Source organism: Penicillium cosmopolitanum (assembly GCF_028827165.1).
Source record: "Penicillium cosmopolitanum strain IBT 29677 chromosome Unknown utg000004l:1.0-4361866.0:1.0-4365735.0, whole genome shotgun sequence".
NCBI lineage: Eukaryota > Fungi > Ascomycota > Eurotiomycetes > Eurotiales > Aspergillaceae > Penicillium > Penicillium cosmopolitanum.
In genome coordinates this window covers 272,891-294,930 of record NW_026622674.1, presented here as the reverse complement: position 1 = coordinate 294,930, position 22,040 = coordinate 272,891, and the positions used below count along the sequence as shown (strand labels likewise).

General features: G+C 50.5%; 10 protein-coding genes across 10 annotated transcripts; 4 read left to right on the top strand and 6 right to left on the bottom strand.

Annotated features, from left to right (window-relative positions):
• Positions 1-1,501: 1,501 nt before the first annotated feature.
• On the top strand, positions 1,502-3,496 carry N7509_001539 (uncharacterized protein; the record flags this gene model as incomplete). Its single annotated transcript, XM_056626176.1, has 1 exon — positions 1,502-3,496. One exon carries the CDS (start codon positions 1,502-1,504, stop codon positions 3,494-3,496), a length of 1,995 nt encoding a protein of 664 aa, XP_056491971.1.
• A 386-nt stretch (positions 3,497-3,882) lies between these two features.
• Positions 3,883-5,691, top strand: N7509_001538 (tetratricopeptide repeat protein; the record flags this gene model as incomplete). The annotated part of the gene is made up of 1 exon (XM_056626175.1): positions 3,883-5,691. One exon carries the CDS (start codon positions 3,883-3,885, stop codon positions 5,689-5,691), a length of 1,809 nt encoding a protein of 602 aa, XP_056491970.1.
• A 229-nt stretch (positions 5,692-5,920) lies between these two features.
• Positions 5,921-7,146, bottom strand: N7509_001537 (Zn(II)2Cys6 transcription factor domain-containing protein; the record flags this gene model as incomplete). Its single annotated transcript, XM_056626174.1, has 2 exons — positions 5,921-7,020; positions 7,074-7,146. 2 exons carry the CDS (start codon positions 7,144-7,146, stop codon positions 5,921-5,923), a joined length of 1,173 nt encoding a protein of 390 aa, XP_056491969.1.
• Positions 7,147-8,174: 1,028 nt separating this feature from the next.
• Positions 8,175-9,771, top strand: N7509_001536 (uncharacterized protein; the record flags this gene model as incomplete). Its single annotated transcript, XM_056626173.1, has 2 exons — positions 8,175-8,246; positions 8,305-9,771. The coding sequence occupies 2 exons, from the start codon at positions 8,175-8,177 to the stop codon at positions 9,769-9,771; spliced, it is 1,539 nt and encodes a 512-aa protein (XP_056491968.1).
• A 435-nt stretch (positions 9,772-10,206) lies between these two features.
• Positions 10,207-10,728, top strand: N7509_001535 (uncharacterized protein; the record flags this gene model as incomplete). Its single annotated transcript, XM_056626172.1, has 1 exon — positions 10,207-10,728. The coding sequence occupies one exon, from the start codon at positions 10,207-10,209 to the stop codon at positions 10,726-10,728; it is 522 nt and encodes a 173-aa protein (XP_056491967.1).
• A 215-nt stretch (positions 10,729-10,943) lies between these two features.
• On the bottom strand, positions 10,944-11,711 carry N7509_001534 (uncharacterized protein; the record flags this gene model as incomplete). Its single annotated transcript, XM_056626171.1, has 1 exon — positions 10,944-11,711. The coding sequence occupies one exon, from the start codon at positions 11,709-11,711 to the stop codon at positions 10,944-10,946; it is 768 nt and encodes a 255-aa protein (XP_056491966.1).
• Positions 11,712-13,432: 1,721 nt separating this feature from the next.
• N7509_001533 (PEX11 domain protein) lies at positions 13,433-14,256 on the bottom strand (the record flags this gene model as incomplete). The annotated part of the gene is made up of 3 exons (XM_056626170.1): positions 13,433-13,791; positions 13,893-14,015; positions 14,106-14,256. The coding sequence occupies 3 exons, from the start codon at positions 14,254-14,256 to the stop codon at positions 13,433-13,435; spliced, it is 633 nt and encodes a 210-aa protein (XP_056491965.1).
• Positions 14,257-14,744: 488 nt separating this feature from the next.
• On the bottom strand, positions 14,745-16,013 carry N7509_001532 (F-actin-capping protein subunit alpha; the record flags this gene model as incomplete). The annotated part of the gene is made up of 7 exons (XM_056626169.1): positions 14,745-15,096; positions 15,184-15,321; positions 15,379-15,431; positions 15,484-15,573; positions 15,629-15,744; positions 15,826-15,844; positions 15,957-16,013. 7 exons carry the CDS (start codon positions 16,011-16,013, stop codon positions 14,745-14,747), a joined length of 825 nt encoding a protein of 274 aa, XP_056491964.1.
• Positions 16,014-16,394: 381 nt separating this feature from the next.
• Positions 16,395-20,388, bottom strand: N7509_001531 (Zn(II)2Cys6 transcription factor; the record flags this gene model as incomplete). Its single annotated transcript, XM_056626168.1, has 3 exons — positions 16,395-17,135; positions 17,206-18,121; positions 18,710-20,388. The coding sequence occupies 3 exons, from the start codon at positions 20,386-20,388 to the stop codon at positions 16,395-16,397; spliced, it is 3,336 nt and encodes a 1,111-aa protein (XP_056491963.1).
• Positions 20,389-20,849: 461 nt separating this feature from the next.
• N7509_001530 (DUF3716 domain-containing protein) lies at positions 20,850-21,928 on the bottom strand (the record flags this gene model as incomplete). The annotated part of the gene is made up of 2 exons (XM_056626167.1): positions 20,850-21,855; positions 21,915-21,928. 2 exons carry the CDS (start codon positions 21,926-21,928, stop codon positions 20,850-20,852), a joined length of 1,020 nt encoding a protein of 339 aa, XP_056491962.1.
• Between the last annotated feature and the right edge of the window lie 112 nt (positions 21,929-22,040).

Genomic DNA, 22,040 nt, shown 5'->3' with positions numbered 1-22,040 from the left:
CAAGTTTGGAAGAAGATCAGCAGCCCTGGGAAAGTTCGAAATTCTGGCAAGTCAGACCTTCGGCGTCTCGGATTTATATGGTACTAATAGCCATATTCGTGACGGCAGTGAGAAATTAAAATTTACATTCTGACTCACGGTTTACGGTACACACCCTACAGAATCATGTTCATGAATAGACCCACAATCCACGCCCTGCCCTCACAAAAATTCAGTTCATCTTGTAGAAAGACCCACTTTACGCACCCTACAAAGTACACACCCTACACCTTATGCAGCTGCATCTATGGTAGGACCCACCTCATAGATTTGGCGTCGTTTGTCTGTCGAGCACGGCAAATTTTAGAGGTTGATTGACCTCCAGTCTAACATACCGCACACCAAAACAGGTTTAAGATCAAAGATCTTCCGTGCATCAAAGGAAACTGAGATGCGCGGGCTGTGAGGTTTCAAGCCGCTATCCATTGTCATTTTTGCCATTTTTTATGATGTATATTGTGAACTAACTACTAGTAGGCTGGAAGCTAGCAAGAAATATACATTATCGATGACTTGATTAGTATCTCACTACGTACCACGGACCGTAGCTTTTCAGTTAAAATATAATTTTAAAGGTGGTTTCATGACCTATATTGGTCTTCGCCCTAGATCAGTCTTCACACTGAACACACCCTCTGTAACACAAAGCCATAGAGACCCGATGATTTCGAAGAAGAAGAGGACTGTGGCCATGATAAACAATTTTGTTTTAAAGACAGGAGAAAATGCTCTATCAAATTCATAGCGCTAATATGTCCTTGAAATCGCGATTCCTATCCATCATATAAACCCTAGACGAAGTACAGAAACTATGGAGGGTCTGCATTCAGATTGACTGAAGAATATTGCACCTCCTCTCTCTCCGCGATGTGGAAAGCTTTCAGTCAAACTGCTACCTCGTTAATTCAAAGCGATAATAGGTACTACAATGATATTAGAGTAAATTCAAAACCATGGCTGGTCGTCTAATCGCCTTAGATCCATTCATTGGTGGAACATAATCTTTACGCAGGCGACCGCAAACCCTTGAGAACATGGGTCCTAACTCGTATTCTATTCATGGTCCAGGCTTGCTCACCCAGTCTGCAGCACATTTGATAAAAGCCGGCTAGTCTTTCAATCGATCATCCGACGCCGATTTTAGAATCGAGTCGTGCGTCAGCTTGGATGCCTGGTACACCCGCGAAGCATCAGCAGATCTATCTCGGACTACTCAACAATGTCTAAAAGAGCGAAATTGCCACTTTACCACGTACGCGTTTGCTACAGTTGTTGACGCGTTCTTTTTTCGAAGCTGCCTATTTATCCTCGATCTCTCGTTGGCTAGCAATCAGTACAGTGTTTGTAGACGTGCGCGGCTCGTCAGTATCGGAGTACTATATAATACATAATATTCGCTAGACAAAAGGTCAACTTTACTCGTTAATCGGAGTCTACTTAATCGCCAAAAATCACATGCTCTATGCGTCTCCTGCTCCTTGTCTTGTTTGGCCCCGCATTGTGTCTAAGTGCATGCCCGTACGCTAAGGACAATAGGTGCATGGGATGTTCATATGCGAGACGAGCCGAAATTGTTGAAGCCACAAACAGAAACAATGGCAAATCCCACGCATCTAACAAAAAGGGTGTCATGCTGATGAATCGCATCAATCCATCTTCCATGCAACTCTACATTGCCAATTCAGATGGTAGTAATGAGCGGTTATTGTTGGGCAACTCTTCTGTCTTTGAATACCATGCCAGCTTCTCTCCAGATGGTCAATATGTTGCCTTCACTAGCGAGCGAAATGGGGATGGTAATTCGGATCTTTACATGGTGCATGTCAATGGCAGTGGCTTAAGGCCGATTGCGACCACTCCCGCAGTGGAGGATGCAGTTTCTATCTCGCCAAACGGAAGATATGCCGTTTACGCGTCTACGCGAGATGTCTACGTATCCAATATCTGGTTAACCGATCTTGAGACGGGTCTCACGCGCAATCTCACGAATCAGACAGGTATTACGGGCAATCCTTACTCGCCGAGCGGGTTCTTTGCACCAACCTGGTCCCCAGATGGAAACCATATTGTCTTTTCCTCGGATCGCAATACTGCATGGACAGGGCACGACAATGGCACCGGCTGGGAGCATACTCAAAATTTGTCGATATATAGTATCACGCCTCAGGGGACCAATTTCCGCTTAGTCTACAGTGAGCCGGGAATGACCTTTGGCTCGCCTAAATTCTCACCGGATGGTAAGAGGGTCGTTTTTTACGGGATGACTCTGCAACAAACATACGACTCCCGTTCCTCGTTTCGTGAAGACGGTGTGAATAATCAAATAATTTCTGTGGACTTTGCAACTGGTACAGACCGTCGTTCGGAGACCAATTCGAATGGGTCCAAAGTCTTCCCGCAATACCTTTCCCACGACAATATCGGATATTTGCTCAGAACAGGGCCCAATGCGGGGCTTCACTATACTGGATCATCCAGTCATATCTCCGGGAAATTTCGCTCTCCTTCATGGTCTCCAGATGGCAAGTATGTGGTTTATGAAAAGACCGGATGGACATCTCGCTCCTTACAAAAGAAGCTTTATTCATGGGACAATGAGTGGGACTATCGGTTTATGGATGTATTCCCTGACCTATCAAGAAAAGGGATGCTTGTGTCCACTTCCAAGCAGACGGGAAGCCCGGGCAACTCATCTGTTGCCGTGATGCAGCCAGATAATCATAAATTCACTGTTCCCTTTGGTACTTTTCAGATCACACCACATCCAATCTCCCAAGCTACCGTTGCAGGTGGTGCAGCTGGCTGTTTCCAACCCTCCTGGTCTTCTGATGGAGAGTGGATAACCTTCGGTCTGGGTAATTGGTTCGAAAGCCGCGCTTCTAACCCGGGCTGGATCTACCGAACTCGCTCCGATGGCTCCTACTATGAACAACTCACATTCAGCTCATCCAATTCCGGTTCCAATGCAGGCTATCCCAGCTATTCGCCTGACGGTAAACAGATCGTGTACCGGGTTTATGAACCGGAATTTGGTCTTCGCCTTCTAAATCTGGAAACGAATATTACCACCAGACTCACAACAGAACGTGACAATCTCCCTTCGTTTTCACCAGATGGAGAATGGGTGCTTTTCACGCGCAATATAACCAACCCGGCAAGGGGTCAATTCTCAAACTACGAGATTTGCATCATTCGACCCAACGGCACCGATTACACTGAGCTTACTTCGTCTGCCGCCAACGATGCCCATGCTGTCTGGACTGCCGATAGCCGAATTATGTGGTCGAGTGGAATGTGGGGGTTCCAGGCCGAGGCGGCAACATACGACGATACCTTTCAACCATATGGACAAATCATGATCATGGATGCGGATGGTTCGAATAAGACTGTTCTTACCAACAGTATGTGGGAGGACTCGATGCCACTATATGTTTCTAATTCAAAGTATTTCGATTGAGATGGACAAAGATAGAGGCGAACGGCGATGGTGATAGATTAGAGAGAATTCTTGAACACAGCCTTTTTTCTGTTTGATTTCTACATTGAAGGAATGATACGTTAGTAGAAGCAAGTATGTACTCAATATTATCCTGTACTAGCTAAAGACAAACCCAAACTCCAACCGCGTCCAAGCGCGAAATTGACCCCCGCAACCAATGCCAATCACCTCGGCCCATTTTAAACCAACCATCCGCACCGCAATAAAACCCTCCGACGACACAACTCGTCGAGCCGCTTGGAACAGATGAGCTCATTTTACTAAGATATTAGCTGATCTCGTCAATATCAAGCTATCTACATCGACATCAAGCCGTTTCGCCGATTAGGGCGACCATTTCAAGCATGGGCTCAACCGGACCCGAGTATTCGTATCCCTTGCGCACTTCCAAAGACCCGTATTATGATCTCGGGTCGTTGAGTCGCAAGGTTAGCACTGTGTCCGAAGAAGCGCAGACATGGTTCAATCGTGGCCTCATTTGGACATATTGCTTCAACCACGATGAAGCAATCACATGTTACAAACAAGCCATCGCTCACGATGACGCCTGCGCAATGGCTTATTGGGGAGTGTCGTTCTGCTCGGGCTCCAATTATAATAAAACCTGGGCACTTTTCGATAGCGCCGATCGCATAAATGCTATCAAAAATTGCTTCGTCTATTCCCAAGCAGCCCTTCAACGGGCAGAAAATACCTTGCCGTGGGAAAAAGCCCTCATCAAGGCACTGGCTATACGCTATCCAAATGACGACCCTAATAAGGACTTTCTGGCTTGCAGTAAGGCCTACGCAGATGCCATGCGCGATGCATATCAAATCTTTGGCCACGGCGACTTTGACTTTATCACACTCTTCGCTGACGCATTGATGAATTGCGCTCCGCGCAAATTATACGACGCTGCGACGGGATTGCCTATCGCATCATCGCCAGTCTTCGAAGTCAAATCCTTGCTTGAGAAAGCACTGAAACTGCCTGGTGTGGAAAAACATCCCGGGCCCGCGCACATGTATATCCATCTCATGGAAATGTCTGCCACACCCGAGGCTGCTTTACCTGCCGCGGACATGATTCGCGACTTGATCGCAGACACGGGCCATACCTACCATATGCCCGCGCACATCGATGTTCTTGTAGGCGACTACAGACGTGCTGTGGAATACAATCTGAAGGCAACAATCGCCGACGACAAATATTTCGCGCAGAGTGGTGGCCTGACTTTTTACAGCTACTACCGTCTACATGACTACCACTCGCTCATCTACGCGGCGATGTTAGCTGGAAAGTCCAAGGCTGCATTCGATGCTACGGATCGCATGGAAGCAACCATCACCGAAGAAATTCTTCGCGTGGAGACTCCCATGCTAGCAAATTGGATGGAGTTCTTCAAAGCAGTACGCGTCCATGTTTTGATTCGCTTTGGAAGGTGGGACGAGCTCAAGGCTCTTGAGCCTCCCGAGGATCGAGAGTTGTACTGTGTAACCAATGTCATGAGACATTACGGCAAAGCCATTGCCTACGCCGCCACGGGTCAAATAATCGAGGCTGATCGAGAGCGAGTACGCTTTGAAGAAGCGTCAGAATTGGTTCCGCCCTCGCGACTGGATTTTCCCAATAAAATAACCGACATCCTCAAGGTGGCGTCGGCAATGCTAGACGGTGAGATAGAATATCGACGGGCGAATTTTGGGATGGCCTTTGCGAGATTGCGCGAGGCAATTGTTTTTGAAGATGAGTTGCCTTTTGCTGAGCCATGGGGATGGATGCTCCCGGCACGACATGCCTACGCAGCTTTATCCCTGGAGCAAGGATATGTTGAACAGGCCGCCCAGGCTTATGCTGAGGACTTGGGTCTGTACCCAACGCCGAAACGCGCGCATCAGCATCCGAATAACGTCTGGGCTCTGCATGGTTATCACGAGTGCCTAGAGCGACTGGGACGCCTTTCCGAGGCGAACATCATCAAGCAGCAGTTGAAACTGGCACTTGCCGAAGCGGATGTGTCCATTACGTCTTCTTGCTTTTGTAGGCTTGGGGTGGTAGCAGACAGTGGTGAGAAGGGGGGAAGAAATGGGGTTGTGAAAGGAGTTGCGAATGGCATCGCGAATGGCATCACGAATGGGAATTGCTGTTCTTCTACTCCGAGCTTTCAATAACAATACTTGTTTATGATAGATATATACTTTTATTAACCGTGAATGTTACTTTAAATTCAAGCCCCGAGTACATTGCTACCTATGCTATGAGTAAATGTTTCATCTTGTTCAATAAAATTCACAACTCCATTATAGTACTATCTGACACAGCGCCTTAACAAATACAGAACAACGCTCATGGCTCAGACCTCCCCATTTCATCATTCCGCCTATCCAAAATACCTATATATCAAGAAACCGACTCAACAACCTGCTCAATCATAGACTGCACCTCATCCACAATTCTAAAACAAGGAGTCAACCTCCTCGAAGCAGCATTTTGCGGACAAAGATCAAGCGGATCATGATCAAGCCCATACTCCTCCCTCCGACACCGACCCTCAACATCAGGACAAGTCTCATGGCCAACCGAATGACGATTCTTCTGTCTCTGCGCAAACTGCTTGCCCACAGAGATAAGCCGATCGGCATCAGCCTGCAACCCATGTGTAATAAATTCATGAAATCGCGCCCCGTCAATCTTGAACCCAAGTTCGGAACCGATTTCCAGTCCCGGGATTAGATATATTGTCTCGCTTTTACTTTTGTCGTCCAGGTCGGTGCAGTATGTTCGGAGCCATTTTAGATATTTCCCATACGTCGATGTTACCTCGAACATGAGTCTGCCGATTAACAGTACGTTTTGAACTGTTATTCGAGGCGGTTTGGAGACGTCGTAGCAGATTGGACATGTGAGTAGTCTCTCCGTGAGTCCGATTCCGTCGCGCAGATTGCGGATGATGTTGTGTGACATTGTTGCGCGACTTAGAGCCCGGACTGAATCTGAGACTTCCTCGTCGCATTGGCAAGATTGCGGTGATAGGGGCGGTGAGATGCAAGCTGTTGTTGTCGTTGCTAGGGACATATCTGATAGACCTTCGTGATGGTGGTCGAGGTGGGAATTGGATAATGGGCCGATGGGAAATGTGCTGAAATCTAGCGAGCCGGAGAAATCGAGAGAGCAGGATGAGCCCAGGCCGCAGCTGTTGGACATTTCTAGTGGGAGTGGACCGAAGTCGCCATTGCCCATTAGCATGCTTTCGACTTGGGCTGATTCCATCGGGTCGTGTACGATGGGTGGTGAGAGCTGGAAACAGCTCGGTGAGATTGGTCGTGGTTGGGGTTCTCTCGTGGCTAATTCGCGTTCGCATTCGCGATCTGATTGCTCGTGTCGGGGTCGCTTTCTTGGACGGCCGGGAGCTCCTTTGTCTTGGAATTTACATTGTAGAGAGAGATTGCGACATCGTGAGCAGCCATTTCTCTCGCCGGAGCATCGTAGCTTTCTCGCTCCTGAGTTGGAGGTCAGCATTGCAGATCATTGGGAATTTTCCGGGTTGACTTACGACAGGCTTCGCAGGACTGTCGCTTTTGTCGGAGAGTGCTCATGCTCATGCCCAAGTTCGTATTCATACTCATTCTAGGGGCTGGTTCTGGGTAAGCCAACATGTGGTCTCAAGCTGAAGTTCTGAAGCAGTTCAAAAGGTGACCTTCGAAAGGTGACCAGGCCAGTTGGAGTCGAGCGGGGTTGGCTGCAGTCCGAGGGCCGTCGGAGATGGAAATGGAGATGGAGATGGGGATAATGAGGGTAGAAGTATACACAATATACAAATGTAGAAAATTATTGTAATTCACATTAGGTATGATACCTAGGTAGGTAGAAACTTGAATGTTAGAGAAAATAGAAGAGGAGAGGAGACGATTGTCGTGGTATACAGTAGTTGGAGAGTGGCAACGCCATGTCAAAGGAAGAGGAGAGGCTTGTCCTTGTCAATCACGACATACTGCAGCCATATTTCCTCTGGAACTACTCCGACTAGAGCTATGTACACGGGATAGGCTGGAGATTCAACACTATTCCTGGCTTTCAAGTTCAAGTTGTCTAGGAAAGAAATGTGCTGAGAAGAAGTCATTGAACGCATTATGAGTATCTCCAGCAATCAATTTATTTCTCTCTTTCACCACAATTCGTTTCCAGTCCAAAATTGAGACCTGAGAATTTTTCAACAGTGAAAATGTCGACCTCCAAGTGTCCCCCGTTAGCAATTAATAGCGCTGATAGCGCCATTGCAGCGTGGGGCTTTCCATCGTGTTGATGCGGAGGATTTCCGGGGTCGCAAGGAAAAACCCTCCGACCGAACGAAAAACATCCGAGTGGATCGTTGGCAGCTTGACATGTTAGCTTCCTAGCTTCTCTTCCAAGCTTGTTTGATCTGCTATGTCGATGCAATAAGGTTATTCTTGAAACAGCTCTAGAAAGCACCTCATAGCCCAGCCCAGCCTAGACCAAAGGGTCCAGCAAGATCACTGTCCCAGTTCACGGTGGTATAGCCGTCTGCTCCGACTTCACGTTCTACCCTATCTCCAGGGCTTAAGGTTAACCCCTGGGAACGGTATATATAAATAAGAGATAACTTGAACGTCGCCAGTTCAGCCAGCTTGCCGAAATGACAAAGTTGATAACGCCCCATGAACTACGCCGCCACTGGCTCAATCGCCTAGAAATCGCCCTGCTGGACGTTCGCGAAGAGGGACCCTTTTCCAAAGCCCACCCACTCTTCGCGCTGAGTGTGCCAGTCTCCGATAGAGGAGAAATTACCACCACTCGTACCGCGACGCGCGACTCCGGTGGTCGTCTACGATAATGGCGAAGGCTACGTCGAGCGGGCTGTATCTCGCATTGTCGCACTGGGATACAACGATGTCGCTATTCTGGAAGGGGGTCTAGTGGGCTATACGCATGCAGGCGAGGTCTATCGCGATGTAAATGTGCCGTCCAAGGCATTTGGGGAATTGGTCGAATCGATCCGACACACTCCGTCACTCTCAGCCAAAGAGGTAAAGGAGTTTTTGGATCGGGAGAAAGATGCGGTTGTGTTGGATGCACGGCGCTTTTCAGAGTACTCAACCATGAGTATTCCGCGCGGTCGCAGCTGTCCGGGTGGGGAATTGCTGTATCGCATTTTTGAAGCAGCACCGTCACCGGATACTACGGTCATTGTGAACTGCGCGGGTCGTACGCGGAGTATCGTTGGGACGCAGTCGTTGATCAATGGTGGGATTCCTAATAAAGTCATGGCATTGCGAAATGGAACCATTGGATGGACGCTGGATGGTCTGGAATTGGAGCATCGAAAAGCTGAGCGCATTCCTCTGCCTTCGCCAGAGGCATCTCTTAAAGCTAGACAGCATGCTGAATCCTGGGCACACCATGTCGGAGTGTCGGTTATCGACGGGGAGAAGCTTGGTCGGTTGGCAGCGGAGGAAGAGCGAACACTCTACCTCCTCGACGTGAGGGACCCGAATGAATATGTTGAGGGTCATCCGAAGGGATTCCAAAATGCCCCGGGAGGTCAATTGGTCCAGGCGACGGATGAATGGGTAGGCGTTCGCGGTGCTCGCATTGTGTTATACGATACGGATGGAGTGAGAGCCCGCATGACGGCCAGTTGGCTGCTACAGTTGGGATGGGAGGTCTATGTCCTGGACGAGACATCCAGCGTTACTCGTACAGTGTCGGACAGTCTCTCCAGGCCAGATCCTCCCCAATGGAGCCCACCGGTGGATACGGTCGCGAACTCCATCACAGTCGACGAACTGCGAGCCCTCGCAAACGCCAACGTGGTGGATCTCGCACGCAGTCCGGTCTATCGCCAGGGCCACATTCCCGGGGCATTCTTTGCATCCGGGCCGGAATTGACTCGCGATTTGCATGCCGTGAATGGTACGGGACCGATTGTGTTGACCTCGCCGGATGGGATGGTCGCTGCGATCAATGTGGAATATGCGCGACAGGGTATTTCGCGCGAAGTTGTATATCTATCCGGTGGCACTAATGCCTGGATTGCAGCGGGGCATGCTCTGGAAAATGAGACGAGGTGGCTTTCGCAACCAATTGATGTGTATCAACGGCCGTACGAAGGGACCGACAATGCGCGCGAAGCCATGCAAGGGTATCTCGACTGGGAGTATGGACTGGTGGGACAATTGGCGAACGATGGAATCTCCTGCTTTCACGTTGTCCGAGGAAGGGCGGAGCAGTAGGTGAAATTGAACGAGATGGGGGTGAACTGCAATTCACATGTGAGAGAGTCAGAGTCAGAGTCAGCAGACAGAAACACTCCAGATCGGCCGCTAGAAACAATCGCGTGAGCCTAATCCACCTAACCCACCCACCTCCACCCTGGGACGACCGGTGAGTGGTCTGGATGAAAGGGAGTCGTCGCAGAGATGTCATTTTTAGGGAATCTCTCCGCGGGGCAGAAGGGGGGCGCGTCATTTGGGAATGTTGGACTGCCTCGGTCCCGTCCGAATGCAAGCGAATCCTCGGTTGAATGGGATGAGAATAGAGGGCATCCTGCAAAAACAATCCTTTAAATACGGGCGACCCCGGATTTACTCTTTCACTACACCCAATTGCTCTACCATTTCTTCCAGCTTTGGCTTCTACCCTCTATCACCACCATCCTCACCACCACCATGTCTCCCGCCGCAGTCTCCCCGCCTCCTTCCACCACAACTTCAACCTTAAACTCTCCACCACCAACACACCCCGACAGACTCCACGTCAATCGCAGCCCCAAGGCTTTCGGAAGCGGTGCTATTTCCCTCGTCGACCTCCCAGCCGGCTCCCTCTTTGCCAAAATCACAGGAGACACCCCCGGCACAAAAGCCTACACCAGCGTGCAAACTGGCCGTGATACCCACATCGAGCTGAACTCCGACCTGGTCTATTGCAATCACTCCTGTGCCCCATCGCTAGTCTTCGATATGTCGCGCATGGAGGTCCGCGTCGTTGATGACAAGCCTTTGAAGAAGGGCGATGCTCTTACCTTCTTCTATCCCAGTACTGAGTGGGAGATGGATCAGCCCTTCCAGTGTATTTGTGGTGCGGGAGAATGTCGGGGATGGATCTCTGGTGCGAAGACTATGCAGCCGGAGGTTTTGGGTGAATATTGGTTGAATCCACACATTGCGGGGCTGTTGAATGAGAAGAAGTAAAGTGGTGGGTTTGATTAATGGGAGAGCAGGCTCTCCCTGATACTACGAGTATACAGATGGGTGATGATGAGATGAGAACTTGAAGTATGGAGTTATAGAATAGAGCAGTGCTGAAGATTGATATCTAGAAATATACTATACTATACATTTACATTCAAGAGAAGAAATAAATATGAAGCCAAACAAAAAGCCCAAGTGCCCATGCCCATGCCCATCTATGATCCACCACCAGCACCGCCGATCACACAAAGCTGGATCATTCTCCTCCGATCAACCTCCTTCTTCAACATCATCAAACACGTCGCAACAACCACCCCCGCATCCAATTGCCCCTCCATCGCCCCTTCATCCATCTGCAATTCACCCCCGTTGCCAGCCGTACACCGGGAGGTTCCGGGCGTCCGAGTCTCCGCTCCACGCACTAACTGCGCAATCTGCCGGTGTTCCAATTTCCCCTCTCCCTTGACATTGTGATTGACAGCCCGGAGAACCAGCAAATTGGTACGCTGACCATCAGTCTTTTCCTTCGCGTAGACCCATTCATACTCCTGTCCATCCGGCATGGCAAAGCGCGTCCTCCGCGACGTCCATTGTCCGGTCACTTTGACTTCATCCGGGAGAACACTCGATGTCTGCAGTAGGCGTAAAATAGGCTCACGATTGGGCCCGAAGAAATAGTCTGTGCGAATAAGGTTTCCTTGCTTCGGGTGTGAAAGTACACAATTTCCTGACCAGAGTTTGTCCCGCGTGGAGATGTAGGCGTCGCTTCCGTCGGGGTTTTGGATGGCGATTTCGGTCTCTCGTGAGGGGATGGGGAGTCGAAATGCGCCGATTCCGCGGGAGTTGACTGCTAGGCTGCGTGTGGGGTTGAAGGAGGTTGATTTAGTGAGTGTGTAGAGTGTGCTGGTACTAGTAGTCCTGCTTGGTATTGAGGCGAGTGGCTCTTTGAAGTCATCGACTTGGGTGGTTGTGGTTGTAGTCATGATGGAGATGGTATAATGTAAGAAGTGATCTCGTTTCGTAACGTTCAAGTTCAAGTTTCCTGATGATTCCATCTTGTCAAGGACAGAATTCTGTATTTAAATATCCCCTTCCTTGCCATCGATGCTCCATGAACCTCTTCAGCCCAGATACGAGACTTGCCTAATCGGGCTTCGTATCCACGGGTCTCCAGCTGTCGATCACACGCTGAATCGAGCGAAGTTTATTTGCATCGCCCCTCGTATTTCTTCGTGGCAAGGCTGTGCAAGCATGGCCGCTTTAGGTAATGCTCGTACCTGAAACTGCCCATAATGCCGGTCGCGCGACCAAAAAGAGCAAAAACGACAGCTGGCGGGTTCGAACCGCCGCCTCCGAAGAGAATTGATGCCCGAAGAATGGAGTCGTTCAAGTCAATCGCCTTAGACCACTCGGCCAAACTGCCTAATAAGGAAATTTTTGTATTTTTTGGGTACTCGATGCTTGCCCAAACTATGGTCACATACTCAGGACTTGGGTTTTGGAGATTTTGGGCCAACATGAACTTGAACAACATACTTCACGATTTGATAAGCAACTGGCCTGGACGCTTGGTGTAAGATACAAAGTGGATAGGATAGACAAGAATACTGTACAGATTTATTTTCAAAAGTTCAATATAAGTTTCAAAGTTCAGCGTACCTGGCACTTTCCTCCCAGAATCACCAACAGCCAAGTCAGTAGGGTTGAAGTACCAGCGTTAATGGCTTAAACTGACATTAAGAGGAAAAGGTGTGAAAACATGATCTAGGGCAAAGATATGGTGGCTCCGGCAGCTATTATCGTAACTTTTTCTCTAAAACTTGCTTTGATACTCTCTGACCCTTACAATACTACCAGTAAACTTGTATACAGGTGCTAATATATTTCTGAGACAGTTTGGCTGAGTGGTCTACTAGTAGGGCAATTAACTATCCGTATCTTGATTATCACATAGGGTCCTAAGGTATTTTCTGCTCTCTATAGATTTTACTAATCTAATAGTATCCTATAGTGAAATGATTGTCTTCGGAGGCAATGTTGAATCTGTTAGCTGTTGTGTTTTGTAGAATCATTGACAAGGTTACATGACTTGCTAATCTTGTGGTGGGAGTACAGTATATTGGCTCATGTAGCCTAAAGTCGGCCCGCATTTCATCCAATTGGGCTTGTGGTTTAGTGGTATAATACTCCCTTAGCATGGGAGTGGTCCGGGGTTCGATTCCCCGCGAGTCCATTTTTGCCAGATCTTAGCAAGATCTGGATACATTTTTTTTTTTTTTTTGTAAACAATTCTCAATCATGCAGAAGAACATAGAGATTCTTCAATTGGGTCGTTAGTACATGGTATACCCGACGAGAGTTCTTCAGATTTGACATATACTACTACTCATACAGTCGTCCTACCCTTACCTCCGCGCTGGATTAAGCTCGACTCCATCCCAATCCCAACGGTAGTTGCTCCTGAATAATAAAAAATATAGATTCTCATATTGTAGACATTATTAGTGACACCTAAGCTCACATGGCTGCAATTGTATGCTGTCTAGTCTATTCTATGCGAGTATGTTTCTATCAAGATGATCGTATACACACCCAGTTCCTCCGAGTCTCTCTTATATCAACATCCCGTGCCATACATCACCACACCACACCACACCACGCCAAAGCGCATCTCTCCTCCCACCTCCGGCATAATAACACAATCTCACACCTTATTCCAAATCCTCCTAGCCGCCAAAAGCGTACTAATAATCATAGTAGACCCAATCACCAAATCACCCGTGGGCATCCAATCCAAAAGCTCAGCCGGAATCAACAAGTCACACCCATCAATGACGAAAGCCGTCCACAGCGCCGACGAGTCGATTTTAGAAGCAGCAGCCGCCTTCTCGCTCTTCCGTCCACCCCTCTTGCCCTTGCCTTTGCTCTGACTTTCGTTGCTGGAGAAGAAGAGCGCGTAGAGTGTTCCCAGTAGTGAGAAACATAAGGCGTAGAACCAGTATGTGTTTGCTTCGCGCATGATGCGCTCTTCCCAGGGACGGCGTAGACGCCCATTGCGTGGAGCTGTTTTTGTTAGTAAGTGGTGGTGGTGGTGATGGCGGTGAGAAGAAAAGAAAAGGGTGCATAGCGTACAATAGTTAAATCCTCCAGAACAAAGTAGAAACCGAAACAGGTCCATTTAGCCATATCCAGCCATCCGGATATCGATCCCATGGCATCTCTGTTTAGTAGAGCCGCGACGCGCTGGAAGGACTCGATGAAGCCGAAGAAGCGGAAGAAGCGCCGTGCTGGGAATGGTTAGTTTATTGTCTATTTCCAGTAATGATAGATCTGAAGTCTGAGATCTCGGGATGTCAATTGAGGATCGGAATGCTTACTCAGTGCCAATTGGAGTTTTGCGGTTGTCAGGCGCACGGCGGTGCTGTTTACGGTGAACACGCTGGCGACCTGGGCTGAGGACTGGATTAGACGGAGGGTCTTTTCCAGACCAGCGCCATTGTTGACGAAGCGGTTTATCTGGGAGATCATTGGAAGAAGGGCCCTGGGGTTGGTGACAGGGATGGGGGAGAGAGGGAGTCGAGTAGAGTAGAGCAGAGGAGAGCAAAAGGGAAAGGCAGGAAATTCCCAAATGCAAATTCCGGGGTCGCGGGGAAAAGAAAAGTGGAGGTTTCCACTGACCGCGCTTAATCAGCCCGATTGGATGGTTTTGTTGGGACTTTTAGATTAAATAGTCTGGGACCACACTTATCGATTGGATGGTACCAGAGTTGGATAGACTAGACTGGGCGATTGTGCCATTTGGTGGAGGTTGGTGCTGATGGTTCGTGTCGGAGCACGGCCGACATCACGAGAGCACTGACACCTTGACAGGACAGTACTTGAGGTACAGAAAAGACTACATGGTATCCGAGAAATCACTCCACTTAGAAGACACTACTTTGACCAAGTAATTGAGGATATATCGGTCTCAGGATCAAGACCATCGCCAACGCTTCCACCCAAAATCACGCTATGTATCAACGACCCTTGCCGCCAGAAATATCCTGTCCCAATCGGTATCCACCGACCTTCTCCCACTCAACCTTCTGCCGAGTAATAGGTAGCTGTCGTCGAAGACCCTTGAAAGTGCCCTCGGCCATAGCCACAAACGCCCGGTTCAATTCTTCCTGGTAATCGCGCTCGGCCGTAGCGATGCGCGAGATGATTGACTCCGCGGAGATGCTGGGCACGGAGAGGGCAATTGGCTTGGTTGTGTTGAGGGAGACGTTACCGTCTTCGTAGTAGTGCACGTCGACGTGGATATTGCCGTTGATGGAGGTGGAGGAGGAAGAGACGGGGACTTGGTAGATCGCACGGAAACGACCGTTCCTGTGAGAAGGAGTGGTTAGTTTGTGCTTATCGGTATGCAGTATACAATTGTATACTGCCCCCATTCGAAAGAGCTTGGAAACGTACCAGAAGTTATTCGGGGAGTAGCGGTTAGCGACGAGGAGGATTGCGACGGCCGAGTCGTTCTCGGTCGGGTACACGCCGTATGAGCAGTTGGGGTAGTGTTCGCGGGCGTGGATGCCCAGCGACTTGATGAGTGATTTACTATTTCCGTCAGCGGTTGTCGATTTCAATGCTCATTCTCAACCCCGGGGTCCTTACATCAAATCGGCGTTCTGCGATTCCAATGGTGCTGATTGGGCCGCGGAGGCAGTCTGTTCCAACTCGTGAGCAGGTTATACCGTCGACGTGGGCTGCCTACCATACCTGGGTAATGTGATCGATCTCAAATGAGGTCTGGCTCTCGGGGTCGAAGTAGCGGTTGCCCTCGACCTTATTGAATTGACTGACGATAACCTCCAGCGGTGTCAGTAAACATGGTAGTAGCCGATTGAAGAGCGGGTATTCACACCTCCTGGCTAGAGCCCGGTAGCTTCACGGTGGTGAGCTGGGCTTCATTGTATCGTTCGAATGCGGGGGCAAGAGAGGGAATGATATCGCCCTCCTCGGAGGTCAGGGCCTGCACATCTATAATCGGCGACAGAACTCAGTATCAACAAGCGAGGCACGGGGTAGGTGGGGGGTAAGGTCAGGGAGGAGGTGATTTACCGGCAACGACGTCGGCGAGCTATAGATTCGGGGTCAATTCCAATCAGCTGAGGTCTTCAAAACACCAGGAGGGGCAGTGTAGGGAGATCGGGTCAGACCCCCCTCGTGGCAGGGTGGGGTGGGGAGCATACCTCGCCGGGCGGAGCGCCCTCAATAAAAGCCGAAGCGTGTTCGATAGTAGTAGACATGCCGCAGGTTAGAGTAGCAGCAAAGTGAAGGATGGAGGGAGAGGAGAAGTTGAAGTTGGAGCTGAAGAGGAGTGGACAACAATTGGGAGGCCCCGAGGGGAGCTCCGGGCGGAGAAGACCCACCGAGGCAACATCACAACAGAGCAAAGTACAACAAAGTATGTATACATGGGAACTTGGATATATTACAACCATTAAGTGCACAGGAACAGGCAATTACAGTGTAAAGAATAAATTCAAATCATACAACTATTAGGTATCTCGCGCATATCGCTAAAAAAAGAGTGTGTATCTGTGGAAAAATCCCAACGCCGAAAAGAAACAATGCTAATGCCAGACATAAAGCGCCTTCCCGAATGATTATCAAGTGCCATGATCCATCTACTCGATGCTCATATTCATAAATCCATCGCTTGCCTCGGTCATGCCCTGCAGACCGACCCGTTTGGGGGTTCCCGTATGAGGAATGGGGCGACTGCCATTGTCCAGACTCGCGCGTTTGTCCGTGCTGGGTCGTTCAGAGAAAGGGGGACCAAGTTTAGATGGAGGTCCCCAGATGCTTGGGCCGGTGTCGACGGTGGACGAGTGGGTCATTACTGGACTGCTCTGGGCGCTCACACTTGGTGACACGGCCCGACGTTTGAAGAGGTTGGGATCAAAGTCGTCCTCGCGGCGCCGCTTGCGATTAATTTCGCTGATTCCTGCGGTGCCTTGCGCATGCGGGGTGGATGAGCGCGAATGGGGCTTGAAGTCAGCGGGAAATTCCATGACCATATCATCGTCGTTGGCGGATGCTCCTGGTGCACGGCTGGGCGGGGGAGTACGATAGCGACCATCAAAGGAGTTCCAGAACTCGACCCCGCCGGAATTCCGACTGGCCTGCTTGCTGAAGGTGCTCGTGGGTGGACTGGCCATGTCCAAGGTCTCCGAGATTGATTCCATTTCTGGAATGGCCTGGGATGATGAATTGGGTGGAACAGTAGCGCCAAGGGTAGGAGATGTCTCGGGTTCGGTATCGCGGACTTGTCGAACCACTTCGGCTTCACGTTTCATGTCGCTGTCGACTGGGGCTCCCTCTTCCATCAACGCGGCGCGGATCCGAGCAAAGGTTTTGGTTTTGGGCTGTCAAATGAGTTAGAAGGGTGAGATGGATGACAAGGGCGGAGAGTGTGAAATATTCGATTAGACGTACCAGCAAACTTCCTCGTCGAGTGACAGCACGGCGAATCACCCCCAGCGGACCCCCGCCTCCCTCAGAATGAGGAGCAGCGGTGGGACTGCCTGCGCGAGCACGATTCTCCCCATCATCACTGAGATCAGAGAGTCGTAGATCATGAGTACCTAGACTCAAGCTCTCACGCCGGCCATGAGCACTCTGCCGCGGAGCAAAGTAGCCACCCACGGAGTTCTCAACGCTCTTCATCGCTGGTGGAGAGTGTGGGCCAGGACTGGGTTTAGAGCTGTTACCGCTGGCGCTGCTAGAGCTGTGTCGACTGCGTCCTTTATTGCGGAAGCGTGCACGTTGGAAGCTTAACAGGCTACCCACCGGGCCAGAGAATGGGCCCATCCAGTCGTTTCCGGGGCTTTGAATGTTGCCCGTGGTGAAGGGGCTAGGTCCACTGGCCATGCGGTTGGCCTGAGGAGTATTCAACATGGGATCATCGCGGTCCATCATGGCGGCGTCATCGTCTTCACTGCTGCTAGTGTCGGATTCCATCATGTTCACACTGGAGACGGAGCTGGAGATGGCGGTACGGTCGGCCGGTCCGGAGGTGGAGAACACCGGCACCGAGGTAGAGTTGAGATTGAGAGAGCCGCGACGCTGAGGGATAGTCATTCCGCGACCTCCAATCGTGGGGGATGAGTCTGGCGACGATTCGGCGAGAGTCGAGTGGTGAAGGTTGGTGCAAGCGCGAGAGAAATCCAGGCCCCGAGATCGCCGCGGAAGCACGGAGCCCGGGGATCCATAAATCTGGGAGGAATCGAGTTTAGGAGAGAGGGGGGCATGGTTGGTGAGAGGTGAGCCGGCAGTCTTGGAGGGGAGGTTAATCGAGAGGTTTGGGTTGTGTTGAGGACGACTCGGGGTGGAAGGCAGTGAAGGGATTACACTGTCGTCTTTACTGGGGGGGACGACTCAAGTCACCCGTTGCTGGTTGGGGGTGGGAGAAGGCGGAGGTGGAAGTTGAAGGTTTGGAGGCATCGGAAAGGGAGCGCGACTTGGATTTGGGAGAGTGAATGTCAATAGACTCTGATTGTCTGGGTTGTGATAATTGTTGGCTGAGCTTGCTTTCGAAGTGTTGCGCCGAGGTGCTCCGGCCAGGCGCCGGCGGTCGAGCCGGGTCCATTTGGGCATCTATTGAGGAAGAAGGGGATCGCGGGTGTATAAGCACATTATGCTGGGGGTATTTAGTGAGAGCGAGGTGCGATAAGATGGGTGATGGAGTTGAAGTGGAAGTTGAAGTTGAGGTGATGTCCTCCTCCAACCCGCATCGGCGCTAAACCTGAAACGGGGACCCCGCAGCATTCCATTGTGTGAGAGTATGGTATAATATACTAATTATAGAGTAGAGGAGTATAGTTTAGATAATTACAGGTTATTTAACGAACGGTATTAGGCAAATTATTAAATTATACTATGGATCATTACAACATTGCCTCAAGCCAAGCTCATGGCATCGCTAATCGGCACCACGTACCACTCCCAGTCATTTCCCTCAATCTGCGGTGCCTTGACCAAATCTTGGTCTCGCGTCTGCCACAACTGGACAATCACCGCGCGAGTGCGCGCAATATTTGCAATCGTAGACTCGGCCATAGCAGCCAGCGCCCGAAGCACAATTGCTCGGCCAGACACCGGCTTCCCGCTATCGTCTGTCCAAATCTCATCCTGGGCCGGGTCCAATTCGACCGCAGCGACAAAGACAGGCCAAGTGATGCTCGTCAGGGTTCCCTGATCTAACAGATGAGACACGATCTGAAGAATCTGCCGGACGTAGTGGGCGACCGGCGGGCTAGTGGGACAGGCACTATACAACGCGCAGTGCAGGTAAAGCACCGCTGCAAGACGTTTGGCTTCAGCTCCCGATGTAAGAACATCATCATCGCCCGCTTCAATTTCCTGGATGAGATGCTCGAGTTGTCCTTCTAGCGATGCCGCTCGGTGCGCAAAGCTCTCGCGGGAGGAATCGGAGTCCAGAGTGCGTCGGGCGCGACTCATGTCAGTAATAGCACAGAGAAGGGAGACCAACTCCGGACTACATCCCATCCACATGTCAATGTGCCGATCATCCGCTTTCCAGTAGTCGCTGCCAAAGGCGACTTCTTTAGCACACGCCGTTCGACCCATGACATCCTGAAAGGCGAAGAAATGCTCCGCGAAGGCGGTGGCTGGGTCGGGGACACGCACCGATGGAGATGATGACGCTGTAGCTTGTCCTCTCCTCAGGCGAATTAGATCTTTGGCACCGTTCAGGTGGATTGTCCAATGCGGATCACATTTGTCGACGATCTCGTATTGGCAGAGTAGCATCATGACGACCAATATTTCGGGGTCGTTGCAGCAGTTGGAGGGGCCTTCGGACGAAAGGCGGTGCCGGAGATCGCGCAAAGTCTCTGACTTCAAACGTAGTCCCAAAGCACCATAGGACGCATCACTACGAGAGAGATGACAGGCTCCTAGCGCTTGGATCGCTTTGAAGAGGGTGGGGGAGGCAGATAAGCTGAAGGGCAGAATTACAGAGGCAAATGGCGATGAGACGGACGAGCTGGCTGTCGTGCGGGGGCAGACTTGCTGTAGGTAGTAGTCCATCAGTTCTCCATGTCCCATTCGAGTCACATCCGGGAAGAGAGACGGGCCAGCTCTAGGGTTCGGATGAAGCGCTGCGGAAAGTCCACCCAGATCCCCCAGTGAGTGTAGATGAAGAGGCAATTGGCCTAGCGAGGCATTGCCTTGGATCAGCGGAACCAGTGTCTGTAGCTCGTTCGACTTGACATCGACTTCGCCGTGGGTTTCAAAGGCGAGTACACCGCTATTGACGAATCCCCATGGATGAATGGTGGGCAAGGAACACCAGTATGTGTCCTCAGCGGTTGAAGTAGCAGGAGTCGAAGGGACGGAGCTCGAGTTCGAGGAGACACCATCAGGGCGAGGTTTGTTCCAGACGCCGGCGCGGCCAAAGGCGACGCCTCGGCTGGCGAATTCGGACTCCCATTTCAGGACGAGAGTAGTGGTACAGGGCAATCCTTTCTCGGAACAGCGGGTACAACGGGGTTTCTTGGTGTCGCATCGCACGCGACTGGCACGGCATTCCTTGCATCCGTCACGAGAGCGGGTCTTCACCGGTCCTGCTCGGTCAGCGGCTTTTCGGCGTGGCATCGGTGGTGATGACCTCCCATGGCCAGCGGGTCAAGTAACCATGAGGAGGAAGGAAAGGTTGAAGGAGAAGAGAAGAACAAAAGAAGAGCAGAGTAGAGGGGAAGTCGGAGGAGAATAAGTTCCTAAGGTTCCTCCAGTGTGAAACTGCCAGTGAAAGTGGGACCCGCTTATCGCTGCTTATCAATGATTCTGCCTTTAGGCTAATGTTCCCATAGGGTACTACTTGTGGGAGGATATTCGGTTGCTTTCATATTCATTGAAGTTATATTTATTCCTCTCGTGAATATTCTATTACACATTACTATTCAAGCTATAGCAACCAGTATAACATGTTGCGTTCCGTGATGTTGGATTGGGTTGGAGAATAACAATCCACTCGGACATAGGAAGTGTGGTAGATATGGTCAGATAGAGTCGCTGGAAAAAGGGCATGGTATGAGTATGAGTATGAGTTATCGAAGTCACCATGTCTCATCTGAGTCTTCGTCGATTGTTTGTTCGGGGTGGGGGATTTCTTCGCATCCTTCTTCCTCGGACGAGTCGGAACTTTCAATATAATCCGGGTCATCCTCCTTGCTATCCGGCAAATAAATGATGTAGTCTTCATCAATATCCATGTCCATATCATCATCCGTGTCCTCATCTCCAGAGTCGGCCTTGTCCCCAGAATCCGATTCGGTGATTAATATCGGATTAAAAGTTGAACTTCCTGCCGGTTCTTCTATCGAACTTGGTAGCGGTATTTCCACAGCAATCGCGTACGAAGGCTGAGGCGAAACAGTAGGAGGGCGGATAGAGGAGGATTTTGGAGTATTTCCTCTGTGGCGAAGATGTTGTGAAGATGGCGGAGAGGAGCCAAATTGACTGTACCGTGGAGAACCCTCGATCACAATGGCGCTCGACTGAGAGCTGCCCAAGGAGTATTCGGTTCGTGGCGAGGAAAGAAGCCCGAAGGAGGATGAGGAGGGTTCGGAGTCGGACAAGGGTTGGGTGGCTATCACTGATTCCCATGCGCAAGTGGTGCGGTTGCCTCCACCATGCCATCGCAAAGTGCACTCCTTATCGCGTTTGTCATACCGGCAGTTTCCACAAATGCCGCCATAGTGACCGGGGAGACGAACACACCGTGGGAATGGCCCCAAGTTCCGGAGCCAGTCGGTGCAGGATTCGACTAGTGGTAGGCCGCGTGACTGAATAAGGAGCGCATCAATGTACGCTGGATCTGTGGATAGCCACTGTTCCCTGGTCATGCGTCCTGGTATATGATGCACATCGCGACCCAACTTGTAGCACAATTCTAATTGGTATTTGCGACTGCACAGGACCAGCAACTGAGAGCCACCGATAGTCAACGTAAGAGGATTTCCCGAAGGGTTGTTTCTTGCGGCTTCGAAAATGGCGTCCACGACTTCTTCTCTAGTTAGATCGAGACCCAAGTTCACAAATGGCGAGAAAGGACCGGTGGCTCTGGCGGAGACATGGATTAGCCCGGAGTTGAGTGGTAGTCGTTCGCAAAGATGTCTCACCTTCCCTCCGCCATTTGTAGACCAGCCAGTGAGTTCCCGTTGGGAGGACTTCGAATTGAAAATAGTCGAAAAATAAATAAAAATGAAGGACGGAGTAAGACGAGTCGAGGTTGTTAAATGATCAGA